This window comes from Taudactylus pleione, unplaced genomic scaffold, assembly GCF_031769625.1.
Source record: "Taudactylus pleione unplaced genomic scaffold, aTauple2 ptg000041l, whole genome shotgun sequence".
Lineage (NCBI taxonomy): Eukaryota > Metazoa > Chordata > Amphibia > Anura > Myobatrachidae > Taudactylus > Taudactylus pleione.
Window position 1 is genome coordinate 19,108,526 of NW_028284443.1, and position 23,392 is coordinate 19,131,917.

At 40.1% G+C, this 23,392-nt stretch overlaps 1 protein-coding gene across 1 annotated transcript in view; it reads right to left on the bottom strand.

Moving 5' to 3' along the window:
- Positions 1–23,392, bottom strand: part of MET (MET proto-oncogene, receptor tyrosine kinase) — a 174,958-nt gene that overhangs the window by 36,747 nt on the left and 114,819 nt on the right. Inside the window, exons 8-13 of the mRNA XM_088456256.1 lie at positions 22,298–22,400; positions 22,064–22,200; positions 21,398–21,559; positions 17,741–17,840; positions 1,461–1,679; positions 684–830 (exon numbers count right to left, since the gene is read on the bottom strand). Coding sequence (XP_088312382.1) covers positions 684–830; positions 1,461–1,679; positions 17,741–17,840; positions 21,398–21,559; positions 22,064–22,200; positions 22,298–22,400 — 868 coding nt within the window. The remainder of the gene's footprint in view (positions 1–683; positions 831–1,460; positions 1,680–17,740; positions 17,841–21,397; positions 21,560–22,063; positions 22,201–22,297; positions 22,401–23,392) is intronic.

Consider the following 23,392-nt stretch of genomic DNA (forward strand, 5'->3'; position numbering starts at 1 on the left):
ATATATAAATAGATTAAAAAAAAAAAAAAACATTCAGTGTTTTAGAATCCCCCTAACCTATAGCACCTATTACAACAACCTAGGTTCTCCTAATGGTAGTGCTGGCCCTTTCTATGAATAGAGCTGGGTGACAGCTATCACTTCACTCTTCTTCTGAATGGTGAGAATGGGGTTAGACTGGCAAAATGCATCAAAAAATTCTCCTTTGCAGCATGTGTATCTCACCCTGGCTTTAAACTGTGGATCTGGTATCTTTATATTGTAGATAGGCAACAAATATGTACTGTCATTTCCCTCCTGGAAACCAAGTAATATGTTGTATTTGCCATTTTTAATCTGTTTGCATGCCTAGTGGGAAGCCTTCACAGTCAGGACTGCACCTGTCTTCTACAGCTCCTTCAATTAATTGCGGTTGAGCCCTACACTGGTTGCAAATGATAAATGTTGGTAATTCATTGCAGGTGTGAGGCTTCATTATTTATGATTTTTCCTAGAAATCATTTTGAAAATGTAAACAACAGTAAAACAATGCAAATAGTGTTCTGCTAAATAATTCTCGAAAATGCGATCTGACCTTCATTAATAATGTAGAAACAAATTTATGCAGAGATGGTAAGCTTAAAACATAGTAAAACTGTGGTGCCACAGGCCGTGCACTGAAATGTGATGCACGCAGACCTTACCTCTATCTTTAACTCGCTGTTGGATTTGACCAGGTCATTTGAAATAGCACAGGAGACCAAATCTGATTTGGAATGAATAATTTCACAGCTCTTGTTTCCAACTTTCAGTACATCTCCTTTAACAGCTTCTGGATCAATATTATCTCCCTGAAATTAACATGATCAAAACCAGTTATGGAAAGCAAAAATAAAAAATGCACACAAATCTGCAAGGAGAGTAGAGTCAGTGGGTGCATGGTGAGCCGTGTGGGTCCTCCTTGACTCAGGGATCCGTGTACATTGCACACCCTGCACCCATTATAGATACTCCACTGGATGAGGTTGAATATTGGGGATATTTTAAGGACAGCGCAGTAAAAGGGCTTTACTGTGCCCTCTGCTAGCCACGCCCCCTGAATGCATTACATGATACATCATGTGCAGGGTGTGGGGCCCCAGCGTGGGAGTTACAGCACTGAAAGCAACATCCTCAGGATGCTCACAGGGGTAATAAGAGCTGCAGTGTGCACAACTGGAGCATCCCAAAAAATACCCTGAGAGTGAGACTGTGCATGTACTGTCTGCTGCCAACCCTGTGATCCCCCCGTCAATCTTCCCCCTCTCCCCTGCAAAGCTAGCATTTACCTACACAGTGATCGGTAATCTCCTCTGTGACTCTGGTCAGCTGGTTGCCGGGATCCTGCTCTGTGCCCCCCCGGTCAGCTGCTCTGTGCTGTACAGTAGTTGCCTTTAAACAACATCAATTTAAAAATCTAGAGGGTGAACTTTGCAACGTACCTTAATATCTAGGATGTTTTTGTTTCCCATTGAAATTACTAACGGTTTTTCCAATGTTTTAAATACAGGGTTATTTACAAAAGTGAAACCAAAGGTAGTAGATGTCACACCATCAAAAATGCAAAAAGCACGAGTAACAATTGGTGGCGTCAGATTTAAATCTTTAAGTGATGGAGTTGAACGGCAGATCATCTCTGAGGCAGATCTAAGGACACAAGACTGCGAGTAAAAAAGAGTAGAAATTTGTTATTTGTGAAATTAAAAATCTGTATATACAAACAATATTTAATATTTAATTTCTGTACATATATATATATATATATATATAAAATCTATTCACTACATATATATTTATTTATAATCTATTCACTTGGGCAACACATTTTTCTTATAAATTAACAAACAAAAATCATAGCTGAATTTTAAAAAAGGACTTAAAACCCTGATTTTGTGAAAATAATTGTATCATGACAGTGGATGAGCTGTCTGGTAGACAATGTGATAGGAATATGTCATAACAAATTTAGAGCCCCTACAGGAAACTGCTGGAAAGATGCAAAGAATTCTTATAGTGTCAGTAAGTTTATCTATTTCATATATTCTGAACAAAGATGCACTTGTGGCATTAACTAACTAAAAAAGACTGGGAAGTGTTGAGAAGAAAAAATGGATAGTAATGCTTATTTGTGCAAGTAAAGCTTCAGTTTGGTAGCATATGGTATATAAAATATATAAAGATAGAAATAGCAGCGTGGGTCAGAAGTAAGTACCCAACTTACAAATACATACATAAAAACAGTGACACCACTTGCGCTAAGGATTGTTCCAGCTGACAGTATTCTCATTCCAAATTCTCACATGGTTCCATTTTACAGTTTCACATAAATAAAGATAAGAAACACACAATGGTGTGTAAAAAACGTGTTTACTAGTTTGCCCAACTTGTGGCCAACACTCATCTTGATAAGGGTGCACCAAAACGCGTTGAAGGAATGTCAAGCGTATTGGAGTACGAGGTTCTATCCACATTTACTATACAATTTTCATATAAACCCCGGGTTCTATCTACTGCAGTGCAGTGGTGTGCTATATTTAAAGCTGCATACACACACAACGATTTTGTTACCAACGATTTTATAAACGATTTTCTGTCAGATTATCTGTCAGATTTTTTAAAGTGTAATGAACGATTTGTTGAACTACAAACGATTTTTGTAACTTCCCTTAATGAAAATCGTTCAGTTGGTCAGTCAGAATGAACTACAAACTACAAATGGGAACGTGCATGACCGATAATCTTTCATCGTTATAACTCAGAAACTGAACGATATTTTCAACGATTGAACGATAACCACGTCGTTATAGTTAAATCGTTCAAAAAATCGTTACATGTGTATGCACCTTTACACATACAGGACCTCATTCAGAGTCGGTCGTTGCGGCTGCACGGTCGTACGCTACCGATGTTCGCTAAACTGCGCATGCATAAAGTTCGCAATGCGCGTGCGCAAACTAGCTGCTACGATCAGAAATTTCTCTCTCCTTGAACACAGCCAGGTCGGTAGTTTGAGTGACAGAATGAGGCATTGGTGGGTGGTAACAGGGGAAGGTGCTTGAAAACGGGGGAGTGGAGATCTGAACGCAGACGTGCCTCATTATGCGAACGGCGTTTTATGGGAGTGCATAATTAACAAAGTAGTGTCATGGCACAAGTGACATGGGTGGTTTGTACACTGACCTGATCGTAGTGCTTAAGAGAGGGTATGGTCAACGTTAAGCTCTACGACCCGTTCCGATGGTTACCGATGGTCTCGATTAATCCTTATATGGCCGGAGATGACGTGTAATGCGTACAAGAAGGGGGCGTATTTTTTGTCTTACGGCCGCATCCTCCCCTTGGTCGGCCAGCTAACGATCCGATCTAAGGACGCAACTTGCGAGTGCATCATTTGCATATCCGGCCCCTTTTCCCTTACGACCGTGCGGCCGCAACGACCGACTCTGAATGAGGTCCACAGTACCTTACCGACATTTTTATTCTTCTCTCCGGGAGTTGCCCGGAGAGGAGATGCAGGGGGCAGGGCCAGACTATTAGCGTCATTATGCCCTGCCCCTCACTGCAAAATGCAAGTAATTCCGCATATTAACTAGGGTGCGGGGCCAAACAATGCAGTTCTCATAGAATCGCATCATTAGGCTTCACAGACCCGCCGATCACTGGGAAAATTGTCCCCATTCTGCCCACTTCACTAGGATGTAGGCAGAATTTGGGAGAAGTGCAGACTTTTCCAGGGGTGCGGGGGTTACATGAAAAATCGGGGCCCTCCCACAGGTCTCGGGACAGCACGCCCCCTTTGGTGCGAGACCCATATCGACGGCTTGGCCGTCGTTATTCGGGTCTCCCGCATGCGCACAATGGAGCCGCCTCCGTCGTGCGCATGTGCACTTGGGCAACATCGACCCGCTTGCGAGCGCTCAGCGCTCGCGAGTGGGTCTGAATTAGGCCCTGTGTACCCTGTCCACCACATTCAGGTGATATTACAGAAGTGGGACTGTCTGGACTTTGGAAAGGAACTTGGACATCATCTTCCTATTTACTATTTTGGACCCTCCCAACAATATTACATTATTGTGTGTATTTTATCTTTATTTATATGAAACAAACTGTCAAACGGGACCAAGTGAGAATTATGAACGACTTTGATGAGAATCCTTAGCGCAAGTGGCAAATACAATTCATCATTGGCAAAGAAAAAGTTATGTACAAATGCATCATTTAATCACAATATGCCCAGTGAATGTTAACGAGACTATAGCATAGAATAGTCTTTTATTCACATTTGATGGAAATGTGTAGAGTAAAACCGTGCAGATTCCTTTGCCGCACTATGAAAATATCAGACTATTTACAGACTGCAGAATTTAAGAATTTTGTTTGATAATAAGACATTAGTAAATATAGCAATAAGTGTGCACATAGTTGGGCTACAGTACATAGTGCTAAAAGTATAAAAGCAAGCCAAAAATGCATGCAACATACCCTTTACTGGGGGGTATTCAATTAGCCGTGGGGTTTACCCCGCGACTAATTACCGGACAGAATCCCCTTGGCACGGGTAAAGGCTATTCAATTAAATCACCTTTTTCGGGCGCTGATTTGGTGTTTCCTCCGCGTACTGTACCTTGCAGCACCATGAGCTGCGAGGTTTAGTCCGACTGCAAGGACTCACAAGCGGTGTAATCCCCGCTAATTGAATAGCTCCGGCGCTGCAGTTAGCCGCGGGGTAAACCCCAGACTAATTGAATAACCCCAAAGTATTCAATTTGAGAAAAACACATGCTTTTCAAGTTCAAATAAATCTAAAATAATCCATTGTTCCCAGATACTGACATGGAATTTCCAAGGCAACTCTTGCTTCCCAACACATTCATTGTACAAAGCTGTAGCCAGCAATAACCCATTGTATGAACACCTAGTTGCTGCTGACGTCTTCTTCGGCAACAAACTGTCCACAAATCACAATAATGAACATTGTTAACCTTTTCAAAAGCTTACGTAGAAACTTGCCACCAGACAAGAGAAGCTTTTATAACTTAGTATGACCATTTTATTAGTGTCAAAATGCACTTCATGGTGATTAGTGCCCTACACAGACTGAGCAGTCGTTTATTCTGAGCAAACCTCTTGCTGTGTTTGGAATCATACAATTAAAGCATCTCTAATCATTTGGCCCCACACAGAGAAGTAACAATTAATCACTACTCAGTGAGAGCCTGATCTTTTATGTGTAACAACTACAAAAGGAAAGAAACAACTGTAGAAAAGGAAGACAATTCTTTTTGACACATCAACATCCCCTCATGCACCATGTTTGGTACTGATATCCCTGTTTATCGTCTATTTTTATAAACGGGATCTACATTCAATATAATGCATGTAGCTTACATCATCTTGTGAGTTATGTTATGACATATGGATGTCTGTGTGAAATGCACATTTTCTTTATATATTAGGCCAAAGGTTCCCAAACTCGGTCCTCAAGGCACCTTAATGATCAAGGTTTTAATTATAACCATGCTTAGGCACAGGTGACTTAATTAGTACCTCAGTCAATTTGATTTAACCATCTGTGCTCAACCATCGATATCCTTAACACCTGGACTATTAGGGTGCCTTGGGGACTGAGTGTGGGGACCTCTGCATTAGGCACAAACCTGAGACCGTTCAATCATATGGAATATATTATTTCTGTATTCCTCCCCTACTTTATCCACTAGACTTAGTCAAATCTCAATCTCTACCATAGATATGTGCAGCCAATATATCGTGCCCACGTCGGCCAGTGTGTACAGACAATATGTCTGTGAACAACGTCGTTCACAGACATATCGCATTGGATGTGCTGCACAGCCGATGAACAGATATGTCTGCAGACATATCTGTTCATTGGCAAGTGTGTACGGGCAAACAGCCGATCGCCCGTACACAGGGGCGCCGAGAGGGGGCGTGAGTGGGTACTAATTACCCGGGTCCGGCACTGCTCCCCCTCCCTCTAGGTCACACGCTGCTGTGTGCTTGGCTGCACTGGGAGACTGTCCGAGGCTGCTAAAGCAGCAGCCGGAGCAGTCTCCTATGCTGAATGGGGGGAGCGATCACGCTGATTGTGCCCTCCATTGGCTATGTGCCGGGCTGAGGGGCACACAGCGCCCCCCTTTTCAGCACGCAGCACCGTGCCGCAAATTATTTTTCTTTTTTTTCGAAGTGGGTGTGGCCACACCTTTCACTATTAGGTCATGCCCCTACCTGCCGCCAGGCTGGCCCGACCCGCTGCAGCATGCAGATGATGGTTGTTCAGTGTGTATGAACGACCATCATCTGCAGATATATCGCTATAGTGTGTACCCAGGTATTTCTCGCACTATAATTGAACTTGTTTGTATCATGCAAAACTATGTGAAATTATTTTAAAAATTCAACAAAACTTAAAAAAAAATCCCAAAAAACTGAGGTCGTTCATATGTGTCCACCTTTGACCAGTTTCTGGTCTGGGCTTTTAGTAATTTGTTATTTAAAGCTATACATATGGAAGGAAATACAATATTAATATACTGTATGGGCTTGAATTTGTGATGGAATACACAAATATATATTTTTTTATATTTAAATGATTTTTGTGAATAATGTAAACTTCTGTGAGGATGAGATTTCTCAAAGGCAAAGATCCTGCATCACGTGAGAGCCATAACATCACACTTTCTATTTAATAACTTGAATGTTATTCAAACATGCATTGTATTATGAAGTCTAAACAGACAGATCTGTAAGACGTAAGCTGGCCATACACTGCATGATAATCGTGCAACGCAGCCAACTAAATGACTAGTCTGAATAATTATCATTCTGTGTATGGTACTGAATAACGGTCGTTCACAGGCTGAAAATGGATGAAAAAATGTTCTGGATCATTCAGTTTTGTCTTCAAACCAATCCACCCAACTGCTGTGCAGCTATCTTCCAGCTGTGAATGGAGATCACCTCGTTACGTTGTATAGTGTATGGAGGCAGTCGGCTCCTCCCTTGTCTCCATCAGCTGGTCTGCTGTACAATGCGTATGGTCAGCTCACTCAGCTATATCAGAACCAGGTGTTTTATCAGTGTTCCCTAAGGCAATTTAAGGAAATAGCACCCCATCATTAATAATGGTGGATTGATACACAAACAGAGACTTGATGAAGGTCAGGTTTACGGCTGCCATTAATAAATATGGGGCACTAGCCTTGCAAATTGCATGTTTCTGGTGCCTACAATTTTTTGTTATATTGCTAACAAAGACTGAAATATATAATAGCTGCAATACATACATTATGTTGTCCTTATCTAAGAAGGCTATGTATTAGAGCTAATATGGTTAATGTGTTGTCACACTTGTGCAGGCAATATGACTCATCCTTGTAACATAGTGTAATGTGAAATTGTGGTTTACACATTGTAAACTCCAATCAAATTTTGCAAAGAATATCTGCAGGATAGCAACATCTTCATCATAAAGAGTTTTACAGGAAGGACTGAGTCATGGGCCTCATTGTGGTAACTGTACACTCCTCACCTCAAGTTCATAAAAGAAGTACAGCATTAGAGGTGCGCTTTTCTTATATACAAGTTATTCTCTATGCCATTATTAGTCAGTAATCATAAACCAGTGTGTCACTGTTCAAACATCACAAGTTTCAGCACAACTGAAAAATGCCAGGTTCTTCTCTATCTCTATTCTCTCCTTATTCTGCCTCTTATCTTCCTCTTACTCCCATCAGTAAAGGTGGCCACGATGCACCGCATCGGCAGACGGATCGTGCTGTCACCGCTGGCAATCGTGCGGTCCCCGCAGACCGCACGATATGCCGGCTTCCCCCTCCTTCATCTGAATGGGATCGTACATCGCATCCCAGATCACATGGTTTTGCAGGAAGACCTGAGGATACAATGTACGACCCCGCGGGACTGCGCAGCACGATATCAGATACTATATCGTGCCCATACACGGCACGATATAGCACCTATATCGTGCCGATCCGTCGGATCGGCACGTATATCGTGCCATGTATGGGGACCTTAATTCTTGAATAGTTTTGATAAAGGCAGCAACAATAAAACATTGAATTATTATTAGATATACAATTAAAAAAATAAAGAAAAAAATTAAGTAAACAAAAAAAAGAACTTTAAAATAGGACTGACTGTGTATTGTAACATCACAGGACACTGTTACTATATACCATTCTAGATTTATTTAGTTTAATTATATTATCATTCTCCAGAACTCTGTATTAGCTGCCAATCTCCTTTATTCATTACAGTAGATGACTGTACTGAGGAATAGTTTCCATTAAGGAATTTTTATATCTCTCCACTGATATATGATGACATTAACTAAATGGAGCTTTATCAACTGCCTATATCAATTTCACATAAATCACATATTTAAACAGACGTCTGGTTGTTAAACGCCAGTAATATTCTAACTTTTCTAAATTATTATTCAGCTGACAGCATTACTGTGTCATTGGATGAGACCCTATTCTAATATTCATTAAGTGTGAAATTATTTAGATCTAGGCAAACAAATCATGATTTCCATTAATAATGTTATTTGTATTTGTTGCTAAAGGCAATTTAAATAATAAAATGAAAAAAAAAAAGAAATTGATGAATAGTTAGGTAAAACTGTGTTACAGATATTTGGTCAGCTTGACCTCTTGTGTTCCATGAAAAGATTTATTCCTACCCCTTATACTCCTCACAATTCCTTTCTAACATGCACTGAATGATTAAGCAGTAGCCATTTCCATATTTTCCCTATATTTATTGTCAAACAAAACTTGCTATAACCAACTGCCAGTATTACCTTATATTACAGCCGCAACCCTGAATAGGACCAAATAGCCCGTTACCAAAATGCATCAGTATTTTAAAGGATCAGAAATTCCGATATCTCCTCCTTGTTTATGTTCCTGATTTTGGCATTGGATATTAGTGGAAAGGATTAGACAACGGACAGATAAATCATTGTGGTACCAACACTTTATAAGTGACATAACCACTGATGATCAGCAAGTATGGAGTGTCTGGTACATTCCAGTTTGCTGAATAATAAGCTAGGAATTCAAATGGAAGAAAAATCTTGGCACATCTCAATAGCTAAATATTAGAGTAACACTTGTATTTAAACCACAAATTCTGGCTAATAGGTAAAGTATGTGCACATAAAGTCAGCTAGTCCAAGTACCATCAAAAGCAAAACAGTATTATTCAAAGGGGGCAATTCAATCAGATACGATGGATGCCATGTGCCTTTCTGGAAGGGCACATCGTGATTGGCAACATTGCAAGTTTTACTCGAATTATACAGAGGTGTGCAAGAAAACTTGCCATGTTACAGGTACCATACAGTATATGGTGGATATAGTGAATTACTCCCAAAATGACCTGATGACTATTAAATTTCACTTTTACTGTATACAAAGTAGCATACTATGTCCATTAAGTATAACCTCAACTATGGCATTTACTGAGTATATATGTAAATGACAGTTTTTATATTCCGTGCTCCATGATAAACAGCCCACACTTCATTACTTCTGCCTGCATTAGTAGAAAAAAAGTAATGAGGTATAAACACTACATAAATCATAAATCCAGCATGGGATGAATAAAGTCCCCTAGGGCCAGTTTTGCAGAAGAGAAGGGAGAGGAATGTGCGACACCCAGGTAAGAACATACACTATGGGGTAACTGAACAGTCCACACGTGACCTACATTAGTTTTTGCAGATGAATTCTGTTTTGTGAATGTCCATCCCAAACAATGTCTATCTCCTCTGTATATATTCATGTAGTCAATAAATATACTCATTTGATAGGTTTAAAAATCTGACCAACTATCCTCAATAAGTAGTGTGAAATATCTTGTTCATCGACCAGTAGGTGAAGGCAATGTAATTAATGAGCTACTATAATAGTAGTAGGGATAAGATTAGAAATGCGTATCTGTTAAGATTACCATTACTGTCATTTTTTCCACACACTCAAAAATAATAATAATAAAGGACACAAATTTATTAGCAATACATCATTTTATAGCAGATATTAGTAGAGCCCTAACTAGAAATTTTAGTGCCAACTGCAAAAAGGAAAATTGACGCCCCTCAAGTCTTAAATTGCAATCAAATTAGTCTAATATACTCATTTCCTGAACCCTGTTGGATTTGCTCCCTGGGAGGCTGCCCCTCTTACACAGATCTAGCTATGTCTCTGTTCATGAGGACAAGACAGATACAACTTTTTTATAGTGAAACTTTTTAAACAATAAATTATTTATAAATTCCACAATGTAATACAAATAAATATAAAAGAAAAAAAAACAAGCAAAAAACGAAGGGATGGCCAGCACAGAGTAATGAGAAGCTTATACTTAAATTCTTGTCTTATTCCGCAGCAAATATTATAAAACAACTAAGTTGCAAGTAACTGACTGTTAGATCATTTTTGAAGGTTGTTGCTGTTACCAGGGTAACACAATTCACAAACGGTAGGATTTTAAAAATCATGTGATGAGAAAAGCCAAAGCATTCTATGGGATCTAGTTGCTGAAGTAACAGAGATGGCCGCACACCATTAAGTAACTAGGCCCAATGATGCGTTCCTATTTGGTTACCAGGAAACACTGTACCATAAAACATTAAAACTTTCTAAATAATAACATACCTAAGGTTTCATTAGTAATACAGTTTTTAACTTATTGCTAAAATTGGTTCTATGTGTAGTATGCTGTGACAGAAACCGAATTAACAGTGATTTTAATGTTTGCAGAAATAATGACATGAAACGCAAGATGGACGTTTTTTCTATAACTAATTGCAAAGGAAAGGCTGTTCAAAGTAAGATCATTTTCCTTTAGTTAGCGAGCTTCAGACACTGCTCTGACACAAAGCCTCGGCTGCTCAGAGGGGGGTTACACATTCTTTGAACTGTGACTGGCTCATATATTCTGTAATCCTTTCTTTTATTGTATTATTGGTGAATTCATTGCTCTTGTTATCAACTGAAGAGTAGCGATGTCCTTTAAATTAATAATGGTGGTAAATGTAACTCTCTTTGAGGCTGTTCTGTAGAAGTGGTGCACTAGTACAGACCACACATTTTACCAGACAGGTCAGTGAAGAAGATGCTCTTATGAAATGATAAAATCTAATAATGCTCTTTAGAAGTGATGCAATATGACTGATTGGTAGGGGCAGGAAAATCTAATTTGTGTTGACCTTGCTGTTATGTGATTTGACATGACATTTTAAGCTCCAAATTGGTTTTAGCAATTGGGGAATATAATGGTTTTAGTTTTCAAGAAATATTGGATTGCAGAACAATGAGGAAATGCTGTAATTTAATCTACTGGCTACTCAATTAGAATACTGCCCACAAAGCAGTACCTTTGGTTATTATTGAATTATGTATTTTTTAATGTTAAAAAGTGAATTCCCCCTTTACTATTTGTTTCAGTCTTAAGTGAAAACTGAAAGTAATCTGTTTGTCAATAAGAAATAGCGCAGGAAGGGGATGGGGTAAACTCATCTGTATCACTGGAACAGTAACACGGCAAGTGCATCGAAATGTGCTGACAGTTCATTCATTATTTGTCTTGTACTGCAAGTCATATAGGTGGCACAAACTGCTATTCATTAGTGTGATTGGTAGGCACAGATCGGCAGATGAGGAAGACATTGGATGGGACTCAGGAAGCATGTCTGGATGAAATGTAGGAAAATCTGTGCTTTAACAGTTTCTGTTAAGGCTTAAAGCACAGCCTCTATGTTAGTGCTCCACCTGTCATAGCGTACCACCTACAAAGAGTCTAGCTGCACCAGGGTATGAAAATTCAGTTCAAACAAAATACTAACAAAAAACTGAACGGAATGTGCTCACAAGAATCATCAGATCTTGCAATATTGCCTGATGCTGAATATAAGAAAACGTTCCCATCTTTCTGGTTCTGTAAGTGTTAAGGCTAAGGTCCATAAATATGTCTTTTGCATCATGTTTGAGTTCTACATTGCTGTCCTTTGATGGATAAAAAAAACAAGTAAACATTAAGGGCCGTATTTAATTAGACGTGAAAAGCAGTTTTTCGCAAAAAAGTATCGCAGATGATGTCATTTTGCCAGGCGGAAACTTTACGCCATATTCAGTTCAACGCGAAAACGCAATGCAATATAATTTGGACGAAAAAGATTTGCCTATGAATAGGTGGTGAAAAAAAGTGCAGAATTGCGGTTTTGGGGTGCAAACATTGGGAAACCACTCAGTACCCATGAGACAGCCCCCAAAGCATAAATGAGTCAAAAAATCCCTAAAAAAAATGAGGAACACCCCCCAAAATGACTTTGGAAATGGGGACGAAAAAGTGCAAAGTAGGGGTACAAACTTTAAACTAGCGAAATAGACTTTTGGGGGCCTGCAAGTATGGCGGTGGTGTTTTTTAAATGCAGGTGCTTGGTGAAGGTAGCTTCAGTAGGGCTATTCGGGGACATCTATTTTGATCCCCAATGTTAGTGCATCTTTTGGGGGGTGAGTTAGATGTAAAGCAAAAGAGAGCAAGTAACTCTGCACCTTGGCAAAACCATGTGGGCTGCATGCAAAAGTATTTACTATTTCCCTGCATACAAACATGCACTCAGGGCTGCCATCACGGGGGACTGGAGTCTCGGGCCCGGACAGAGAGGGGGGACCGTCTGCCCTTCCGCCCGGCATCGGTGCCGCCCGCCTTTTTTTTAGCCCATGCCTGCTGTGCTGCAAAAACTTGAATTTGTTTTTTCCTTTGGAGAGAGACCCGACGGCCGGCATGCGCAACGTAATGATGTCACACCGCGCCACTGATAGAGAGAGGAGCCGCGGCTTTTGACTAAGGACTGAGTGAGAAGCTACAAGCAACAGGTAAGTGTGGGGCTGGCTGTTTGGGGCTGGGGGTGGCTGTCTGAGACAGGCTGGGGCTGGGTCAGAGGCAGACTGGCTGGGGCTGGCTATCTGGGGGCAGAGGCTGGTTGTTTGGGGCAGGGGCTGGCTATCTGGGGCTGGCTGTATGGGGCAGGGGTTGGGTATCTGGGGCAAGCTGTCTGGGGCAAAGACTGGGTGTCTCGGGCAGGCTGGCTATCTGGGGCTGGTTATCTGGGGCTGGCTATCAGGGGCTGGTTGTCTGGGGCAGGGGCTGACCCGTCTGGGGCTGTCAGTCTGGGGCAGAGGCTGGCTGTCTGGGGCAGGGGCTGACCCGTCTGGGGCTGGAGACAACAGTCGGACAGCACAGCTGGGCTGGAGAGACAGAAGGAGGCTAGAGGTTTTTAAAATTGAAAAGGAAGCCAAATGACTTTGCTGCGTTCAGTGATAGACAGAAAGAGTATCTCAATTCAAGAGCATATATAATTATTAATACCCCATTGAAAATACCAATACCCACACATAATCGCTGCTGTTCAAAAAGAGGGGAGGGAGGGCCTGGCTATTTTGTCAGTCCTGGGCCCCACCATTTCTGATGGCAGCCCTGCATGCACTTCATGCATTACAACATGGTTTGTCCAGGTGCTCAGTTACCTGCTCTTTATTGCTTTACTCACACCTCAGAATCAGCCCCAATATGACTCGGAGTCCAAAACTAAAATGTGTATCAATGCTTTCTTTGAAGAAGCTTCTATCATCTGTGAACGGATTTGCAATAGTTTCATTTCACTTTCTCATTTAGATTTACTAACATGCAAGTATAGCATTGTTTGTTAATTTCCTTTATTTTTCTGCTGAGTATTATATATAAGACTGAAAAGCATAAATGTGTCCTTAGTCTGCTACTTAGCCTCCCATCAGTGCTACATAAATAACCATTATGAAGAAAAAAGTTTGACTTGTTGCTATAATAGGTATGTCATATAAATGAATTAACCCAGTACTGTTCTCTCAGCTCTCCTTTCAAGGATCAAATCATTTACACAAGAGGGTTGATGAGTAGTTGGAATTATGCCCATTTGTGCAGTGTAGATAGTGTGACTATGCACTGCACATGCTCAGAAAATGAGTCTGCAGTGTCATATACAATTTGGATGCATTGACCCTTCCAAACGAAGAGGCGGAACTGGGGTGGGAAGATAGGCAAAGCTCAGTGAGGGCGTATTCACACAGATGTGGACCATGCAGGTCTGCATCTGTTAGGAGGAGAGTATTTTGCACCATCTAACTCTGCATCAGACCCACAGAGTCTCACATTAGGTGTAGTGAATCACAGAAGTACGATTTTAAATAGAGCATGAAAAATGTAGCTTTCAGCAGAATTTAACAGTAACTGGTAAAAAGGTGCAGCAACTTGGCAAACTGTGAGATTTCCCATGTCATGTTTCACCTTGTCTCATAAGATGTGCTTCTTCTACAGAATGTTATTTATAGACCAGCCCTGTTTCCACCATGTATCTGGTAGACAAGCCGGCTTTTCCTGTCACTATAAGAAAGGGTCAGTGAGTCTGTAACATGACATGACATGTGCTGCAAAATTTGGTGATATATTATTAAAAAGGATAATAATAATAATAATAAAAATAGAAAGTATACCCCATTTTTTTATTTCATGTTGATTTCTGGCAAAAGAACTTCAGATTTACTAAGAGATGTGTTTTCAACCATTAGGAAAGGGGAAGATGAGGTCAATATAAATTATTCCAAAAAATGTGGTGATGCTGGAGTGTGATGCCATTATTGTCATTGTTGATACTAGGACGTGACCGATATAAACATTTGAGACTTAATTTAGAGTTGATGCATTCTGTATCACAAACACACGTAAAAATTTGGTCTAAAAACTTGCAGTTACACTAGAGTCTTTTGAGTTATACATACCTCAAGATCTGTTTGATCTCAAAACTTAGCATTATTTCTACGTCAGGCATAAATCAGACTTCAAAAATCTGGTCATATGATCAATGATATATTTACAAAGGATCTTATACAGTAATGGACCAGAAAAAAGTCTTGGCAAATCAGGTTTAAGATAACGACACTAGGTAGGAACATATTTGCTTATAAGTCTACAGCTTACTTGCTTACTCTCCCGTAAGTTGCGGGAGGCTTCTGATTCAGAGTAGGCAGATCTCCTGCATCCCCCCAACATCCTGGTAAAGTGGGCAAGATAGGGAGATAATATGGAGAATCTCGGGTTCTTAGGGAGGGAGCGGGGCTAGGAGACTCAAATCAGGGCCTAATGACATGGAGAACCCAGCCCCATTTATTATATGTGGAGGCCACCTTCGGCAATAAGGGCTTCTGACTCCAGCACTGTACGTGAGGAAACATCTGGACCCTTAGCCAATCCCATAAATATAACTTTTCATGGGTAATTACTGGAGTGTGTCTTTGTGTCTGGAACTGTGAACTACTACTATTTGGGACTTTGTGATTCGGGCTAAGCTTACTGCAACAGAAACCAGTGCCGCCCATGGATTTTAAGCTGGCCGTCATCATTAGTGTCTGCACTTGCACCAGACCCATACTAAGTGTAAGAGATACATCTGAAACAGGCTTCCCTTCTCCATACACATGACTCAGGATCACACAAAACTTTTGATACACGCCCATGACACTCCCACAAGTCAGGCTGGTTACGTGCAATTGTCTTGCCAACACCCAGTTCACACCCCAAAAATTTCTAATTTACGGAAAGAAAGATCCGGATGAGTTTTGCCCCACACAGCCACTTTTCACACATTCTCCTGGAAGGAAGGTATGAAACGTAGAGATGACCGATTCAGTTCTGCTCGGTTACATTGGGATCTGAAAAACGGCATCTTATTAGCTATCTGGCTCTCATGTGTTTTGGATAGCCCATACGATAATCCGAACTTGAGCTAATTTGGTGAAAAGCATCAAATAGAACTGAACCGCTCATCTCTAATGAGAAGTAAATAGTAGATAGTAGATAAGTAGGCAAAGGATACGGCCCTGATTAAGTTATGTGTCAACCTTCCTAGAAAATATTTCTATTTATTTTTTTATTATTTTCACAATGTCGACATCTGAAATATCGACATGTAAAATCCGGACATTCTTAGAATGTCGTCATTGTGGTTCGGCTGTGGGATGGGAAGGTTAGGCTGCGGGAGGAGGTTAGAGTTAGCCTGCATGGGGGAAGAGTTATGGTTAGGCACTAAGGGGAGGGATAGGGTTAGGGATATGGGGAGAATACTCACCGGAACACCGTTCCGTCAGCTGTTTGTGCTAGAACAGCTCCACACATGACCGCAAAGACCAAGAAGCTGCTGAAGATGCCACCTTCTGCAGAAGTAAGTGATCACTGGGCCACCAGGGACAGTTTGTCAACATTCTGTAATGTCGACATTTCAGCTGTGTCCACATGATGAATGTCGACCTTGCATACCACACGCAGGAGGATATGGAATATACTCTTAAGGTGTCTACACACTTGGCGATGTGCTCACGATCCGACATTGTGTCCAATTTCCCCTTGAACTTTCCCCAGCAGCTCCCCGGCAGTCGTGGGCACGATTTGGTGTTAAAAACTGTCCAATGTGACAAACGATCTATCGTGCCTCAAAACTATTCCAGTGCATCGTGACTGAGATTGTCAGGTCTGCCCTACAGCACGGCAGATTAGAAGATGCAATGTATGACCTGCAGGAACGCGCATCGGTATCGTAATCGTGAGTGGACACTCAGGATTTGGGCATATTTTACACGTATTGTCGTCACGATGCGTCGGAATCAGGCAAATCGTGTAAACCAGTGGTTCTCAAACTCGGTCCTCAGGACCCCACACAGTTCACTTTTTGCAGCTCACCCAGCAGGTGCACAGGTGTATTCATTACTCACTGAGACATTTTAAAAGATCTACAGGTGCAGCTAACTATTTCACTAGTAATTATGTGATGAGACCTGCAAAACATGCACTGTTTGGGGTCCTGAGGACCGAGTTTGAGAACCTGTGGTGTAAACTATCAAGTATTAAAGTGTAGGCACCTTAATACTAGTTGTCCCAATTCCTCCTTTACTTTCCTCTTGCATTGTACAAACATTGTTCAGTTTTCTAAGTTGTTTGTACACATCACAGGGTCATGAATAATTTTATAAACACAAATGTAAATGGTTCATGTTTAGACCTTTAACAGTACAATTATATGTGAATATAGTTTTCTTCTTACAAAGAACGACGCAAAAGTCATAAACTGCAATGCAATGCAAGTACAATCAGTATAGAGGTATTTCTGGTACAATGGATGTGGAAGTACAGATGTGTCCTCATACACCTAGCCTCAATACGCTATGCGGTGCGAGACGCCTGCTGTGGGTGTGCTATCGGATTCCATGCGACTCGGCTTGCGGTGAGCGTCTTTATCACGTCTTTTGCACACAAAAATGATTATTTGTTGCAAAAAGATGCAACAAACTTCTTCAGTAGACTGCACTGATTAATTTGATATGCATCACTTGTGTATCTATGTGCACCGGAGTCTGAATATAATGCAAACCGGAACTTGGCATGAAAAAAAGCCACATCTGCTGCATCGTTGCTGTTTGGCGCAACAGAAATAGTTTTTGAGGTCACATCTGTACTAATTAAGTCACCTGTGTTTCAGCATAGATATCCTTAAAACCTGGACTATTAGGGTGCCTTGAGTACCAAGTTTGGGAAACCACTGCCTTATAGTACGTATAGTAAAATAAGAAAGCATGCAGTAACTCACCATATTGTACAGTATTTCTGGTTCAAACAGTCGAATTACCATTCGCGGTGATGCTACAGCATTTAAATATTTTCCGTGAACTGTAATTGTGCTTCCACCACTGTGAGTAATCAGACACAATGGGTTTTAAATGATCTCTTAGCAGTAAATGTAAGCAGTAAATATTATGTTGCACAATAGATTATGCTAATATGCAAAATGTAAACAACTAAAATGCAGTTTTTACATTTCCACCTGTCCTGCTAGCAGTTTTCTTTGCTTTCCTCTGGATCAACGCAATTCCAATTTATGAAAGAAAGAACCTGATAGGGTAGTGTCTTTTTTCAACCTTACCAACCTTACGGCAGAGAACAATGTCCATTGTTGGAGGGCTGGACCATACCCTCCTAGTACATAACCAGACTTGATCTTAGCCCAGAGGCTAACCAGTGACCCACCTAAACAATGGTTCCCTAGACGACTGCCTTAGTTTGCCTAGTGGTAGCAGCATCCCTCTGAAGGGGTTGGGGTTAGTGTGGTGCAATCAGGGATGCCCTTTTTGCTTTGAAAAGTTACAGGTCATGCCATTAAAAGAGACTCACAAATGTTAATGTCCCTTTTGTGTTATCATCTAATTATCCACTAACGAGTTCATGTGACACAAAGTAGAAATGTATCAAGAAAACAAGAACAACCAGGCAGATATTATCAATGCTACTAAAGTTTTGTGTGTATTCAAATACTTGGGGCTTCTTTTATCAATGAGTTTTAGCATTCACTTACAATGAGTGATAAAACTCAAAAAACAGCTCCAACTGTCATCTGTTTGAAAAATGACAGTTTGGAGCTGATTGGCTGGAGCCCCATTTATCATACGCAACAAGTTTTATCACTCGTTGTAAGTGAATGATGAAACTCATTGATAAATGAGGCCATAAGATACGTAAATTTATTACTTAGGGTTGGAGGACGAAAGATCGACCGTAAAAAAGGTTGAAAAGCAATAGGTTGACATCAGATGGTCGACAGATGCAAATAGTCAACACACACAATGTTGACATGGATGTACGTGGGAATGGTCAACACATATTTCTTTCTTAGGGTAAGGTAGTTACCAAAGGGTTAGGGTTAGGCTCCAGGAGGGACGGTTAGGGTTAGGCACTTACCCCGACAATTGGGGTTAGGCACTAGGAGGGAAGGTTAGGATTAGGCACTTACCAGAGAATAAGGGGAGGGTTAGGGTAAACATTAGGGTTAGAAGAAAAAAAAAATACGTGACCATTTTTGTATCGACCATTCCAACATTGACCTTTGCACCTGTCAACCATCTGATATCAACTTATTGCTTGCTGAACTTTTTACTGTAAATCTATTAATCCACACCCATAACTTAGTTACAAAACTGTGACAATTAAGATATTTTCGAAGTATGTATTATAGTGTTATGAAGTTCATGTGTATAATCCATTTTGTATGTTTAATCTTTTTCTTTTTTGAGGCTATAAGAAAAGAGAGATCATCTTATGGTGAATATGGCACTAAATGTGAATATAATATTCCATTGCTATTATCTGTGAGCTTAAGGTGACACTTATTTTGTTTCAGTTTTAGCTGCAGTGACATTTCATTGATTGTATTCATCATATATTGCTATGATCTTCAAAGGTACCAGACACACAGCCCAAACAGCGAAGCAGCATAGTCATTGTAATCCTAGCAGGATTGTACCACCTAAACTAATCACCCATCTTCCTTTATCTCCAGCAGAAAGCATCTACTTATACCAATGGTTTTACAGGTATGGAATGGTCTATCTCACAGGTTCTCAAACTCGGTCCTCAGGACCCCAAACAGCGCATGTTTTCCATGTCTCCTCACAGAATCACAAGTGAAATAATTAGTTCCACCAGTGAATATTTTAAACTGTGTCAGTGAGTAATAAATACACCTGTGCACATGCTGGATGGCCTGGAAAACGTGAACTGTGTGGGGTCCTGAGGACCGAGTTTGAGAACCACTGGTCTATCTAATAACTCCCCGTAGATTTCTGTCAACATGCAAAACTGCAGCTCAGTCTCTATGAATGATAAAATGATTTAATCGCTGTGAAAAGTCTATTCTACAAATATTACCACATTATGCAGTGTTTGGAAAACTGCTGTGGCTCATCTACAAACTAATGTTGCAGCGCAAAAGCTGCCTGTGATAGTCAACAAACATGGCTTCACATGATAAGATGGTAGTTAATTGGAACTACTTATGTTGCTCCACCATGGCACACAAAATAAAGCATGTACATACTGTAAACAACTGTATTTAAAATATATTTTGAAAAAGGCACTTCAGAAAAGGGAAGCACAGATGACTGATTACAAAGAATGGAGTGTAGTACAAATATCATAATAGGAACATTTATCTTCTAAAAATACGTACATTGAACATGCAAAGAAATGCGTCAGCACTGATGGACTATTAGATTGCTCTTTGTGGCATGAACCAATTTATGCATTGTGCTTTCGTGTGTACTTTGCGTTATTTGTGTGTACCAATAATAATATTTCATTGTTAATTTTGTTGCTTTGTAAGATGCATCCACTGCTGCTCTGTGTACATAAATGTACAATTAAGCCAATATCACTATATATGTACATAAATAGTGATATTGACATAACTGTACAATTGCTTCTGTGTAATGTGATTGTAAATTGTAGTTTCTGAATCACTCTAAAAGATTTTGAATTTTTATACTCAAATTTCCTTGCTGAAAATGTCAAACATTATAAAGAATGCACAAACATGCATATACTGTAGGTCTGTGGAGAGGCTGTTACATTACAGTACTTGTTTTCTACAATTTACTAAGAAATCTCATTCATGCACAGTATGGGGCTGAAAACACTCATAGCCTAATGAGGAACTCCATTAAGACAGCTTATGCTGTATATTCCCGCTGGCTGCATAATAAATGACTGCATGTCTTAATCACAGAGTTGTGTTTCTGGGTATTGGGTTCATTTTTTGCATGTAATGTATTTTGCAACTAAAATTGTACAAGTAACAGAACTGCTTTAAAATAACAATTGGGTAGAATACTGAATGTATCACTTTTCTGGATTCACAGCTACTTTATAGATACTTGCAGGAATGAGATTATCATCTGCTGCAAATCAAATTCATCATATAGTACTTGCTATCAGATGAAAGTCATGAAACAGCCCTGAACACTTTTTAGTAATTAGCTGAAAACAATAGCAAGACACAATGTTTCAATAAGTTGTGCTAAAGTAACTAGAACTATATCATTAGAAAAATAAAGTTCCAATTATACCTAGCGATATCACTACCGGCCAGTGCATTGATGATGAATGACGGAACGGTGATCGTTCCGTCATTCATTAACGTAGTCTAGTGTGGACGCACAATCACTGTTCACGGCATTTGTTACGATGCCGGAATGAATGCCCGTCGCTCCAGTATTTACTCAGCTTTAGGATGCTTATCCAGAAGTGGCTAAACACAGAAGTGACTAAAATGACAATTATGCACTAAAAGTAGCAAATTGAAGGACTGTGACTAATAAGCATTAAATTGTGTATTTATATCTAACAGTATACATTGCACAGGTTAGTTACATTTCATTTTCCATATTAAATGTTGTTATAAAACAGGATTGTTTACCTTAGGAAAGACTTTGCTGGATGAATTTTAAGAATGACAGGATCATCTTTATATGTAAACTTTGTACTTGCTTCACGACGGGCATTGTCAATTTTCAGTGTAACGTGATATGCGTCAATTCTATTTGCTGGTGTATAGCACTCAATGGCAGTACTGGACACGCTGGAAGAGAAACAAGGCACATTTAGTGTAATAATCATAGTAAGTGAAAAACAAGAACAAAGAACTAGACTTGTAGACTTCGGATACTTCATTTTCTTTTTAAAGACGCATCTGTTGACTGTACAGCTATATAGATTGATTAGCACTTCTGTTGCATATATTTCTATAATATGATTCTAAATGATGTCCCATCGGTAATGCAAAGTGAAAGCTGTCTCCATCACGACCACTGAACCATCAACCCCGCACAGCTGACCCCCGATGCCCAATTCCGTCGCCCCACACAACTGACACCAATGTGGGGGTCAGAGAGATGTAAGAAGAGAAGAGAGAGGGGTAAGGGATAAAGACAGGGACAAAGAGAGGATGGGGGGAAGGAGGACAGAGATGGGAAGATAGGGGAAGAGAGATGTAAGACAAACTAATGGTACAACATCTCTATTTATTTTATAAATATAAATATATATATATATATATATATATATATTAATTTTCCTAACTTACCTTTTGATGTTGCAAAACTGTTCCCCAATATTAACTTTTCTGTCTTTTCCACTGTTCAAGTAATCTCCTTTTAGGGTCAGCAAAGTTTTTCCTGACTGTGGTCCATAACTTGGGGTTATGCCTGTTATCACAGGGTTCTTATATAACAAACAAAAGTAAGAATTTCAGACAGTGTTTGTTAAATATTCCAATTTGTGAATATAAGTTGCTTACACACTACAGAAATGTACTTACGACGTATGAGAAATTGCTGAAGCTGACGGTCTGTTTTCCATTTGATACACTGCTATTTATGCTAAATTTTGTGCTAACTTCTTGCCCAATTTTACATATCAGTCTGAAAATAAGACATTATACTTTAGTCATTGCAACACTGTTTCCTACATACTTCACATCATTCCATGGAATAGGTTTTGTATTAATAGTGGCTCTCTTTGCCCTACCAGCATTTATTTTCCTCCTCTTACATATGCTCGATGACAGGCAAAATAAAGAGCAGCTGTAACACACAATATATACAATAGATTTAAAAATGGCACAACTGTGCTCACTTCAACATATGAAAGTTCATATTAAGGGATATATTTAGTAAAGTGAGAATTTTTAGAAATGGAGATGATGCCTACAGCAACCAATCAGATTCTACTTCACATTTAACTAGCACCTTATAAAAAATAATAGCTAGAATCTGATTGGTTGTTATGGGAAACATCCCCACTTCTAAAACTCTCACTTTAGTAAATATACCCCTAAGAGTGAGTCCATGGGCATAAAGATTCCAAATAATTCCAGAAAAATAGATTATCACTCACGGGACAATGGTGTTCAATTAATATAAATAAGTTCATTGGTTATTATATTTTGCAAATGATGACACTGTCACCAATAGCAACCAGGGGTGGGTACAATTCACCAAACATGCAAAAATCCAAAAGGTGCAAAATCAGCAGTATTGCCATCTCGTCTGCCAAGTGAGGTAGTGAAAACTCCTCCCTCCGGAGATCCCTGACAGAGCACCTAGTACTGATGCGCTGTCTCACCTCCCGGCAGGCTCCACTGGGCATGTGCGAGATCTCGCAAACATCATGAGATCTCACATGCAGCCCAGAGCCGGCAACTGCCGCAGCAGAGACAGTGCTGTCCCTTCTGTGGTTGGTCAATGACAACTGCAGCTGTTGGAACGGTCAGTGCCACTGACTGTTCATACATTCGGCTGCACATTGGCACCTAATTATGTAGATAGGACCACCGATAATAACAGGGGAGCATAGCACCCCTGTCATTCTGCTCGCTTCCCTGCAATACAACATGCAGGGAAGCAGTAACTGC